The following is a 13,812-nucleotide window of genomic DNA, read 5'->3' on the forward strand; positions in this document are numbered from 1 at the left end:
GCTGCAAATCCTTGAGACTGGCCCTGGCTGCAACTGCCACAACAGTTGACCTCCTGAGGCAGCCAACCACCCAACCCACCCAATCCAATGGGCTATACATAAGCAAAAGGCAACAACAAGCACTGCCAACTGTGTCAGTTGTGTTGCGCTCTGCCTGTGTGTATATATGTGTGCGTGTGTGTGTGTGTGTGTGTGTGTGTCGCCTACGCTGCCATGCCAACCAGCGGCGAGGTCGCAACGCAGCTGAGGCGCCACAACGTTTTTGGTTGGCTGTGCCATGGATGAAGCTCTCACACACACAGAGACACACTCTCATACACACTCACACACACGTACACACATTCGCACAACAACAACCAAAAAGCAATTGTGAAACAAAAGCAACAAAGAAAATGAAAGAAACCTCAAACAACCACCAGACGTGGCAGCAGCTGCTGTGCCACCACCGCCAACATAAAATAAAAGAAAGAAAAAAAAATACACAACCAACCAGACCCGCTCCACGCTGCACGTTGCACGTAGCATGTAGCACGTTGCCCATACGCCGCGTCCGCCGCGTTCGCCGCAGTCGCCGTCGCCGTCGCTGCCCGCCTCGAGTGCACAAATTTGTATACAGTACCAAATTAGAATTTGAAACTTTTTTCTTAATTGCTGCCGCAACGATTGCTGCCGACGCAGAGGCCAGCGCCAACGCCGACGCAGGCAGCGCAGGCACACAAAAGTGGTGGCAACACGCTCTCAATGCGATTTGCAACCCTCTGGCTGTGTGTTTGCGCACGTGTGTGCGCGTGTGTGTGTGAGCGGCTTTTGTATTGGTAAATGTTGCCGCTTGCCGCCATTTGCTTGGGCCGCTGCCGCTGGCAACGTTGGCTGCGCCGCTCGCTGCTCGCCTCGAATTAAAACCCAAAGTTGAATCAGTTGCAATCGAATGCTCCGCCTGACATGGTCGTTAAAGCGCGCGTCAAAAGGAACTTAACGTGAACGTTAAACTGTGACAAGACATGCGATGCGCGTATTGAAAAACAAAGCAAATTGTTTATAACGAAAAATACGAAATAACAAAAATACTTATATAAACAAAACACAAAGGTGCTGTGCTTGTGTGTGTGTGTGTGCGTGTGCGTTTAAGATTTTAGTGTACTACGGCGTGTGTGCGGCATGAGTTTACCGTCGGGCGTGGATATGCAGAACCTAATGTCACAGCATCCGGTGCTGGGCGCCCTGCCGCCCGCCTTCTTTCTGCGCGCCGCCTCGGAACGTTATCAGCGGACACCAAAATGTGCGCGCTGTCGCAATCATGGCGTGGTCCGTATGCCTAATCCTGGCCAGCTTTTACATCACACACTCACCTTCTGCTCCCATTTGCAGGTCAGCGCCCTGAAGGGTCACAAGCGCTATTGTCGCTGGCGGGATTGTGTCTGTGCCAAATGCACGCTAATTGCGGAGAGGCAGCGCGTGATGGCCGCACAGGTGGGTTGATCGCTGGACTCGTGTGACCGCAAAGTCATCTAATGTGTCAGTTTTCCGTCCATTCTCTGCCATCATTTCAGGTCGCTCTGCGACGCCAGCAGGCGCAGGAGGAAAACGAGGCGCGTGAGCTGGGACTGCTGTACACCAGCTCGGTGCCCGGTTCGGGCCAGCAGAACGGTGGCGATAGCGTCACGCCCAACTCACACAGTCCCACACATGTGGGTGGTGCTGGTGCGGCACCAGCACAAAACGGCGTATTCCACGGCGGCATACCCTCGCCGCCCAGCGATGGCTACGAGGCGAGCCCCACGCCCAGCCATCAGCACCAGCACCAGCCGCCGCAACAGCAGCAGCAGCAGCAACAACAGCAGCAGCAGCAGCGGCAGTCGCAGGCGCAGCATTACAATGGCAATGAATCCGACACGGATGGACGCACACGTTCCGAGCACCTGAGCGTCGGTTTCTCACCCACACGCACCGAGCTGGACGAGAGTCCGGGTAAGTCCTTGCGAAAATATGAAATTATTATATTTACGCGCTGCTGCCCGCCATCGCAAACAACGTCGGGCCACTTCAGAGTGCAGTCCATGTGTGACATTCACCCCAGGGCACCTCCTCCCACATCCCCCGCCCGCCAATTCCCACACCATTTGGCCACGTTCTCGAAAGCGCTTCAAAGTCTGAAGAAAACGCCCGCGAAATTTTCCGTTTTTCAATTGTCAAAAGCGCAGCGGCGCATAAAGTGCCACACTCCCAGCTACATTCGTGTGTGTGTGTGTGTGTGTGTGTGTGTGCGTGTGTGCGGGCTTGATTTTAGGTGTTGTTAACCCAAGGGCTTCCCAGCCAAGGCGTTGCCCCGCACTCGATTAAACCGCGCAGAAACAACAACTTCTCACACCCAGTCGAAGTTATTATTAAAGTTACAGCAAATGGGCGATAGAATTGCAACAATTTATGCGAAGCCCTTAAAAGGACTCCAGTTTCCAGTTATTATAACTTTCCCAGCACTCAATAATCAACCCCCAAAGTCATAAGCACGCATTTTTATATGAGAGTTTTAAAGGTATTATCAATAGAATTTTCAGAAAAGCAAAGATTAAGCTTTCAAATTCCATACTTCCTTTATGACACACATCTTTTACTTTAAACATTTTCCCATACATTCATCTTTCGTTTGAAATCTTTCTTCTTTAATTGGTGAAATATTCCTATACATAACTTTTTACTTTCAACTTCTTCCCCATACATCCATCTTTTCTTATATATGTACATTTTTCATGTCTAATATTTCCCTATATATATTTTATTTGAAATATTTCCCTACTATCATCTCTCTCTTTCAAATACATTCATCTTTCGTTTCAACATACTACCTTGTATATACATTTTTCAAACATATTTCCTTCCTTTTCACTATTTTCCCATACATCAATATTTTGTACTAAAATACATTATACATTCGTCTTGCCGAATGCTGCCCTATGTATATATAAGCTCCGTATCGAATCCAAAATTTATTCGATCCCTTCAAATAGTTCCATACTGATACCTCTTTATTGTCAAATATTTCCCTAGCATACCATATAATATCATTTTATCTCAGATACAGGCACACTTTTCGTTTTAAATATTTTCCGATTGCTACACATTTCTTGTATTAAATATTTTTCTATAAATACATATTTGATTTTGGCTAGTTTCGGAGTGAGTTTTTTTCTATTGCCAAGAAAAATAAATACATTTTTGTTCTATGTTCCCATATACATGTGTATTTCAATACAAAGTCGTATATTGGCATAGAACGATATCTTGATGATATAGTAAACCGATCTGGCCGACGCTTACATAAAAGCCTATAGAGAGATGAACTGATAGATGGTCTTGCCATTTCGCGTTTTACTAAACTTGTATATATTTTTTTAATTCCATAAGATATAATTCTTTTACTAGAGTTTTATCGATGGTGCACCGAGACTTAAGTATCATGAGTTATACCAACCAGAAAAAGGAAATTCTGACTACCTTTACATAAGCTTTTTCATATTATCCGCGCTACCTGATGTATCTATATTTGATAAATATGTTATGTACTGCATGTTATAAATAGGTGTGTTAATAACTTTATAAACCACCTCTTAAAGTAGACTTTGAAAGCACCTAAATCATTTTCCCCGAATTCGGACAAAAGGAAGCATGTGCAACCGGTTACAGCACAAAAATGATTGATATGATAATCTAACCAAATGCGTCTGCCTGCTTGTGCGAACAAGTTGATCTCGGAAGCTATAAAAGCTAAAGGTTTCCAATGTGAAATATATAATCTCCTATTCTTTACGTTGAATGACATTCCTAATTTTATCTTAATATCCTATACTTTTTATGATATAATATGTATACCATGAAGATTATAAGAGCAAGATATACCATACTTGACACGAAGCCTTTCTTACAGAAACCGATATTATCTTTTCAGTACCTCCTACCGGAATTGGAAAAAACGTGTTCTTAAAAGGAATATCCTTGAGCTTTGGTATTTACACGCTTCTAGACGCCAAATTTATGCCCTGAAATTATAGAGCGTTTCCACGCTAGCTTTTCTGCCATTCAATATTGTTATTTTGACTTCCAAGCCCGTTCTTGACTCTTCCTTTATCATCGAACCAACTGTGTAAGCCTTTCTGCACATTCCCGACTGACTGATGGCTAAATAGATATAATAACTATGCCCCATTAGCCTATAAAACAATTAAAGGCAACATTATCCGACACAATGGACACATTAGCAACCACTTTTTAGCAGCAATCCTGAGAACTGCCTGAAATGGGGGCACGTCAACAGTTACAAAGTCCTTGGAATAGATACTAGGGAGCACTGAATGGGCTAATTTGAAAATGGGCTTACATTGTCAGGTTGTAAGACAATGCCAAGCTGAGGGCGAAATGCGAGACTCGCAGCAGTCCCTTTTCTGCAGATATGTTTGTCCTTTTTTTTTTTATTGTATCGGGGAAAGGAAAACACGCAAGGATTCTCACGCGAATCAATCGAACCTGTCCATTTAAGTGCTGCGCTGTTTATTTGCACTGAAATTCAAGACGATTTCACGCATGAATTTACAGAAAAACAAAAATTCCGAATCAACAGCACCAGGTGCCCAGAGGAATGTTTTTTTTTTTCTCGATTTACCGAGAGCTGGTGGGTTTACGTATCGACAGAGGGGGGCGCAACTTAATTAAATTTTCACTGCGGCTTCGTCAACAGCAAAATCAAATAGACAAAAAAAAAAAATATCGTATAACTTGTTTCCATTTGTGTACAGATTGTACAGGAGTATTGCCATGTCAACGAACCCTCCTTACTATTAACAAAAATAAAAAAAAAAATCCCCAACTTCTCTTGTGTTTGCGATTCCCGTGATTAAATTTTTATATATTTTGTTGTTGTTGTTGTCTCTCTGTTGTCCTCGACGCTGCATTCGATACTTTTATTTGTTTTTTGCCTTTTGGAGTGGAAAACCGCACAGTTTTCCCAGCGCTCTACCTGACTCTGAACTCCGCACTCAACTGTGGCTCTGTTTTCTCCCTTTTTGCAGTTTCCAAGCGCGGCCTGGCGCACTCAAATGAAACCGATCAGGACACGGGCTCCGAGTCCGGCTCACCCAGCAGTCCCAGCAGGCCCAAGGTGGCCGGTCTATTTAATCTGACCTCCAGTCTTTCGCCCGCACGCACCGGCCCGCCCAGCTCGCCGGAGTCCGATCTGGATGTGGACTCGGCGCCCGATGAGGCCACACCAGAGAATCTCAGCCTGAAGAAGGAGGACAGCAATTCGCCGCCGAACACACCCGCCGAGAATCTGCACCTATTGCGCTCCTTTGGCAATGGACATGCCCAGGGCTTTATGCCCTATCATCACACGCAGTTCCTGGCCGCTGCGGGCCTACCCTCGCATCATCCGGCAGCGCAGACGTCCATGCAGCAGCAGCAGCAGCACTTGGGCCAGCATCCACATCAGCAGCAACAGCAGCAGCGCTCCCCGATTGATGTCCTGATGCGCGTCTTTCCCAATCGCCGACGCAGCGATGTGGAGCAGCTGATGCAGCGCTTTCGTGGTGATGTGCTCCAGGCCATGGAGTGTATGTTGGCTGGCGAGGATTTGACGCAGACACCGCCGCCACCGCAGGTGCCCCCGTCGCCGCCGTTTCCCATGAAGTCTGCCTTCTCGCCGCTGGTGCCGCCCGCGGTCTTTGGTTCGCCCACCCATCCGCATCGCTATCATCCGTTCATGCAGGCGCATGCCAAACGCTTCCTGTCCGCCCCCTATGCCGGCACCGGCTATCTGCCCGGCGTCTTGAGCAGCGCGGACATTGAACAGTCGGAATCGAATGGTGCCGGCGGCATGGCTCTCGATCGGAGCAGCAATGCGGGCGACTCCCAGGATTGAGGCAGCAGCAACAGCAACGCCGCCAATGCCAGCGGTGTTTGCGTCTTTCGGCCCTTTGAGCCATAGCTGCAACTCGTCCTGCCGCCAACCAGTTGATTCTTGTTTTAGGGTAATCGAACCGAATCGTAGCCTAGCAATTGCTCTTTTCTTTAGTTCGTAAGCATCGTATTGTAACACTGGCTATACATGTATTCCTAGATACCCTATCCCATATATGTATGTATACCCCACATATATTCTGTGTCTGCGGCATGTTTATCACTCGGAAGTATTGTACCATACGTTAAGAGCTCGTAAGATACGTTTAGATCAAATTAACATTATTGAGATTATTGTGTAAAGAATCATATAACTATTGAGATACCTATTGAGATATGTATATGTACCATATATATATATATAAAGTACCATGTATTAGTTAATAAATTACAAACACTGTGTTAAAGTATTTAATAAATTTAAAAGAAAAAAAACAAACAAATTTCAGCAAATCGAAGCGCAAAAGAGTTTCATTTGAAGATATGGGCAATGTTTTTAAGCTAGTTTTTCATTGGTTTCATTGGAGTAAAAAAATAATTGATTTATTCATTGATTAATTGACGAATTCCTGATTAACGCACAGTCCAATTCGTAGGCGATAGAAAACAGGAATTGTTTACATTCCTATTATCTCATATCTTGAGTTTGAATATTGAATATCTATATACAAGCGTAAAAACACATTCGATGAAATTTACGAAAGTATAAGAATTGAATTCATATTTGAATTGAATATATGCCCAACATAATAGAGGTCAATTCTCTACTAGTTCCCTAGCCCTTCAATAGGACAATATATGGGAAATCCTTGAAGTTTAGTTTGGGGCACAGCCACACGAATGCAGACTTCATCGGAGAGAACGGCGATGGGAGCACCTGCAATGGCGGCGGCATCTGCTTCTAATCCTCAGCAGCTAAAATACACTCCGCTGCATCAGCTGCTCCACAACATCGATTGGGGAGTGCTGCTGACGTCTGCGGTGCCTGATGATGCGTGGGTTAAGGCATAAAACCCTATGCATGCTCATTGGCAACGAAGTGCAACAGATGCAGATTTTCGGCGGGTCTGCTGTCCTCCTCTGACAAAATGCACAAATGTAAGGCCGAGCGTAAGCAACTTTGTTGCTAAAGCTGTTTCTTCGTTGGCAGGCCAGTGCCCGTATTAGGAGGAGCTGGGTCTTCTGTTTGTGTGGCATTGAGAAATGTGCTGCTGTCCGGGTGAGCATCACCTGCAAATCAACAAATGACTGAGCTATGCGGAAGCCGGCAAGCACCACCAGAGACACAACAGACTCAACTCCGTCAGCAACAGCAGCTCGCCTTGTGAGCTCTTAAAGCGCTGATCCACAGAATACAAAAATTTATATATTAACCGAGGGATCACAAAATATATAAAATATGTTAAAGCCAGGATAAACTCAAGCTTATATATGCTGAGATAGGTCGAGACATCTTAAAAACGAAAAAAGCGATTTTAAAACCGATTCTATCTAGACATCTATATGGTATGGTGATACGATCTTAAAGAGATATTGCTGAGTTGTATATTTCTTCAACTAGTAAATTCCGAATTGTCTTAATTCTAAAATTCTATTGTGAAATAAGAAATTCGTAAATAGAAAAACTTACAGTGATTATATTATTATTATTATACAGCTTATAATAATAATATCATATCATATTATGCGGTAGTCCGATGCTAATTTTTATTTTGAGAAAATTCATATACGCGAGTATTTTGATACCCTTATAATAAGATTGCCTCCATTATAAAAGCGATCAAGTTTTCAAACCAAAGATATAATTTAAAAATGTCATGAGTAATTAAATGGATAATTATCTATGGATTAACAAGTGAATCTTTTCTTCAGCGCATCATTTTGAATCGTGGGAAATTTGATCGAAATTGCAAACAAATGAATGTCCGAATATATTTCCAATTGAACGCCAGCCAGGACAATTATGGGATTATAATGATGCGATGTGATGATATGCGGGGCGTTAAACCATATCGAATTTATCTATTTGCCACTATTTACAAAAACTAACGACAGACGATGAAAACTGAAAATGGAAATGGAAATTTGATGGAAAAGTGTGTGAAAAAGGATTTTACACACACGCACACAAACAAATTTCTAATAAAACTAATGCAAACAATGGGGGATTAGAGTGCAGGAGGGTCCGAGGGCTCTGTAAATGACCAGCATGTGATGAGAAGGCCGGACTCCCGGAGTCTGTTAAGCATTTGAGTTATTTTACAATGGGCCAAAGGACTCGAACAGGACAATAATATCGGTTACACGCATGCCATAGTGCAAATTACAAAACTATTTTGCGGACATGGGGCAAACTGAATGGCAAATGGATAACAAAATTAAATTATTGGATATCAATTTTATCCCAATAGGTTGGCATTGTGCGGCAACTCGAAAAGTCAACAACAACAGCAACAGCAGCAACACCACCACCACACAACACGGCTCTGAGTGTGTGTACACACACAATACGCTTGCTGTATGGACACCATTGTCAGTGGCTAACAATGACGGGGTGGTCTCTAATGCTAACCCACAGCACACAGCCAACGGAGTGGACAATAGGCAGGCTGGCAGGCTTGCCAGTTGTCCTGCTGGCTGCTGTGCTGCTGTGCCCGGCCAGCGTTTGGTCTGGTCCGTCGGCTTGTCCAGCCGCTTGCCGCTTGTTATTGTCAATGGACGAGAGCTGTCGATAATATCTTAGACTAGCGTTCCATGTTGGCCAAACAATGCGCACGCCCTGCACCCAAGTCAGTCGAGACGCCGCGTTACATGGTTATTCATGTGTGTGCCTGTGTGTGTGTGTGTGTATGTGTCTGCTCTAGTTGTGGTTGTGCTTGCCACCACACAAAATGCATACAATGTCAGGCAAGGAGCTGCATGGATAATGGACAATGAATTAATAGCAGGCGATTACGCCAAACTGAAGCCAAACAAACAAGCGACCCAACAAATAGATATTTAGATACCATAGATAGATAGCTACACAGAAAAAAAATTATATATATATATATATGTTAAATTATGTATTATAATTAAATTAATAAAAATAATTATATAATAAATCCAGAGGGAGAGCAAGAGCATAAGGAGTGCAAAATAAAAAAAATTGAAAATAATATTTATATATTGAAAAATCATAAGAAATTCCATATTAAATCACCGGACGCTTCGTATACTATTTTCCAATTAAGCCAAGGCCTCTGCCCGAAAAAACTCAACCAAACGAAACCCAGAACCGAATAAATTAGTTAGGCCGTGAATTCGAATAGCTACAAGGAACAAGAGAGAGTTTTCCTCTTACATCAAACAAATCATTCTTATTGAAATCGAATTATCAATGAATAATATAAAAGATGTTTTTGCTCGTGAACCTAAGATGGTCAACCTACTTTATGAAAAAAAAAAAAAAACACCCGCACCTAAATTTGTTTCTTCTAACAGTTTTTTCCATACGAAATCAATTTAGGAATTGTTTTTTAATTCGATTTAAATGTAAGCCACAAATATTTTGCTGTGTAGAATAACTGGGCATGGGCTGTGACCTGAAGGCAACTCATGCGGCTGCCGCTGCTGCAGATGCCACACGGCTCTTGTGGCTTTCCATAAGTGCCGTCAATTAAAACTTAAACAAGCTAACCAGCCCAGCTCTGCCTTTAAGAAATGGCACATGGTTAGCACAGCCCAGGGGGCTGTCCTTAAGATAGAGGAGAGAGAGAGTGAGAGAGGGGGGAGGAGAGGCAGAGAGAGAGAGAGAGAGTCCTTGCCAAAGGGTTACTTAACAGCTTAAATGCCTAGACATATGTTTTTCACCAAAATAATACACGAGGGTGGTCCTCGGGGCAGACAGTATTTTGTTTTTCTCTCTCCCTTTTACTTGGCATTAGTTTCATTTATTTGTTATTATTTGCTTTGCCAGATTTCAAATTTCAAATGCATTCGTTTTTATTTCTATCTCTCTTTCTTTTTTTACCCCCCCTTGTTTTTACAAGGCAAACATTAAAGACACACAGGCGGCATGGTTTTGGGATTGGGTAACCCAATCTGCGGCTTGTCAAGCAATGGGTCATAAGGCTACATGGCAACTAATTTGGCAGGTTCCCCAGCCCCCAATACGGGTTTTTTTTTTTTTTTGGGTTTTTTGTTTTGTTTTTCCAGCACACCGACAGACAGTCAGCTAAACTAGAGAAAAAAAACATGAAAAGACAACAAATGCCATTTCAAGTAGCAAACGTGTAAAGTAGGTGGCCCAGACCTTTTGCCGCAATAAGAGACACCGCCAGAGGCGCACAGTGGTGCCAGCTTCTTGTGCATTAGTTGAAAATGTGTCAGCAGATACAATATTTCTATAGTTCAGCTGCTGGGCTTTTCAATTTGACTCACACTTCAATTCATGCGTATTTGATTAACTTCGGTGCTTATAGTCCGATCTCTATTTTATTAAATATGGCACGCAATTGTTTGAAAATACAAAAGCGCAAGACTTAACGAATGATTCAATTTGAGTAAGAAAAGAGGAAGTTATCCAAAAAGTGAATTATTCTCAATATGAGTATGCTATAGGAGAACCTACTTAACAAGTTTGGAATCTCTTGCAAGCTCTTGCAATCTTCGAGTTATGATAAGAAAAATTATATTTTAAAGTTGATATTTATAGTTTTTATTAAAGTGACAGAATTTATCGAGAAGATTAATGAGCCTCTTCTGCGTATGTTATCCTTAAATATATATTGAAAGTTTCAAATATATACATTGGCCGGGCCAACTTAGCTCATAATTTTTGTTCTTTAATAGGTTGCGAAACAAACTGTCAACTGAAGCTATCATCTGATGCTGGAGTAAAGACTGTAATGGAGAAAGTTAACACTCCAAAAAATTCATTGCATACGCATTTATTATAAACTGTTTATTATACATTATTATTATTCACTGAGCCCATTCAAAGGGTGTTATGGTTTCGTCCAAATGTATGTAAAAGGCAGAAGAAAGCATCTCCGACTTCATAAAGTATATATATTCTCGGCCAGCATCAGTAGTCGAGTCGATCTGTAATGCGTCCGTCTGTCAGTCTGTCAGAAGATTTAAAATTTTGCACGTAGGTCCTTCTAGTGTTTGTTTCCGATAGTCGATAACCTGGCCGTTTCCAGGCAATCGATAAGAATCGATATAGAAATCATATTTTTTTAGCCAATGGCTAGAGTCACTAAATTCGACATGTAGCTATTAACTAGTAGATTACTAGTATAGTGGGTATGTGTAGATCAATTATTTTTCATTTTATGGCCTTCCACCTCCTCCATAGCGCGAGCAACATTTGGTGTTGGCAGAAGAAGGTTTGGGTTATCCTCTAGTCAGGCAACCCCAACATTGGCTTTTTGCTTCCAATTTCCATAATTTGAAATGTGCTAGCCTCTACAGGCGTCATGCGAGTCTGTGACCACTGTGCGACGTCACTGAGGCTAGTTCCGTCAGCTAATAAGCAGAGAGTCCATAGTAGAGACCTGGGCCGCCTGTTGAGCAACTGGCACGATGAGAAATCAATTTTGATGCCGCCCAAGCAGACAACAGACAATGATATGGCCCAACAGGCCATCGGAAAGCAACCACAGATATGGTGCCCATATATGATTTAATACAGTAGCTGGGCTAATGGCAGTTCTCCTGCTGCTGTTCTTTGATGCACTCAGTCCCAGTTTTGTTTACACAAAATATTCATAATTTACATATTGTGGTTTTGCCTCTGTGTGTTTGTGTGTGATGTCTTTCAAATGATTTTTAACATTTGCTTTCTTATTTTGAGGTGGGATATAATCATTTATTCTTTTCATCCCAGCCGATGCCTCGCTCTGGGGCAACAATATGCTTGTACCACTAATAATTTCCGGTAGGCAACTGTACCTCAAGTACAATTTTGATTTTATTGTAGGTACTTATGCTAAATGCGCGGAGCAGGGGTGGGTTTTTTGTTTGTTTTTTTTTTTGTTTTTATTTTTTAGTTGTAATTCTCCTTAGCTCATTGTGTGCCCATCAAGGTCCTCATCGGTCGCTCGTCAAAGTCCTTCGCTGCTGTGATTTTTGAACTCTACACAAAAGTCACGTGTTGTCTCTGCGGTTGACATTGCACGAGCGCGCGCGAGTGGGATTTGGAAGAGGCGAGGGCGGGCGTGTTTTCAGGATAAGTGCGATAAATATCTAAATGCAACGCTTTGCGGGGCGTTTATGTTTATCCAACAGTCTAAATCGAAGTGTGTGTGTGTGTGTTAATTGACAACAAATCGTGGCTCGAGTGCTTTGTGCAGGACACGTGAGACAAATGTGCACTGTGTTAATTGGCACGCGCTCGGCAAGGACATGCAAATTTCAACTGTCAGATGTGATAGTGAGGCAAATGATAAACAAATTGGATTTATGAAAAGCCTTCAAATAATCACATAATAATAAAAAAGTAAGAGGTTCTTGTCATGAGCTCCCGACTAGGGGATACCCTGAACCCTCTTCCTTCAACATCAAATGCATATATATATTTTATTTTAGAAGCTATATGTCAAGTTTGGTGACTCTAGCTCTTATTATTAACCAAATAATAAAATGCTTGAAAACGGAGTAAGTTATCGATTATCGGAAATAAACTCGATCTGCGCGGGAACTAGGAGCACCTACATCTAAAATTTCAAGTCTCTAGCTCTTATAGGTTCTGAGATCCTTGCGTTCATACATACGGACGGACGGACGGACAGACAGACGGTCATGGCTAGATCGACTCGGCTTTTGATGCTGATCAAGAATATATATACTTTATGGGATTGGAGATGCTTCCTGTGCCTGTTTCATGCATTTAGATTTCGCACAAAAACAATATACCCTTATACCCATTTTTAATGGGTTCAAGCTATAAAAATTATCCTTTAGTAGAGTCATATAGAAAAGAACTTCATTTGCTGGATCACATTCAAACACAAATGTTTTCTCAATTTCAAATTATAATCAATAAAAAAATTATCTATTAGAGTATGTTTTTATATTTTTTGTATTTTGTTTAATTAGGGAAAAATTTGAAAAACAATGTTTTTTAGTGCACGTCATATGGGTTTCTCCGTATAATGTATGATAAAACATCACTTGGCTTTTTTATTACAATATTTGTAGAAATAAAAGAACATTCTTAACATACATTATCACTTGCACATCAAGAAAAGAAACACCTTCAACGGATTAGATTATTATATTACTCTTAACAAAAATAAAACAGAAGTTTAAGACTTAATTCAAACATTTGTATCAAAGGAAAGAAGAACTTGGTTCACTCCTCGGAATCCTTTTTATATAAGTTCAATTTATGATTCTTAACAAATAGATTCTGCTCAAAGGAGTGTTAGTTTATGAACCGAATTTTAATTCAAGCTCCAAATATAATATAAACTTTTTATTTGTGTCATATTACGCTCAACTTTTCTATCAACCATGATTCTTACTCAATAATATTTTCATATAATCTTAAGAATATTTAAGATTGAATTTCCGATGCGATCTTATGATCTATCAATGGGGTTTGTAAATAGTAACAGATCAAGGGAATAGTTGTAGAGTAGAACATTCTCCTTTTCACTTAAAGAGTAAATCACAAAGAGATTGCCTTTGCTCAAGTAGCAATTCGTTTTGGTTTTAAAGGAAACTTGGCAAATTAAAAGCCAAGTACTTAACATGCCACACTTGCCCGCAACCCTCTACCCCAAACACACACAAGTTCGCGGAGAAACGAAGAAAAAACTGTTTAACACTAAGGAAAAAACAAGGGAAATAATATTACAACAATATACAAAAGAGCGC

The 13,812-nt window shown here is 41.7% G+C and overlaps 1 protein-coding gene across 1 annotated transcript; it reads left to right on the top strand.

Annotated features, from left to right (window-relative positions):
- Nucleotides 1-896: 896 nt before the first annotated feature.
- dmrt99B (doublesex-Mab related 99B) lies at nt 897-6,365 on the top strand. The gene is made up of 4 exons (XM_002055846.4): nt 897-1,305; nt 1,369-1,470; nt 1,551-1,968; nt 5,061-6,365. Exons 1-4 carry the CDS (start codon nt 1,159-1,161, stop codon nt 5,906-5,908), a joined length of 1,515 nt encoding a protein of 504 aa, XP_002055882.1. The 5' UTR covers nt 897-1,158; the 3' UTR covers nt 5,909-6,365.
- Nucleotides 6,366-13,812: the final 7,447 nt, after the last annotated feature.

Source organism: Drosophila virilis, chromosome 2 (assembly GCF_030788295.1).
Source record: "Drosophila virilis strain 15010-1051.87 chromosome 2, Dvir_AGI_RSII-ME, whole genome shotgun sequence".
NCBI lineage: Eukaryota > Metazoa > Arthropoda > Insecta > Diptera > Drosophilidae > Drosophila > Drosophila virilis.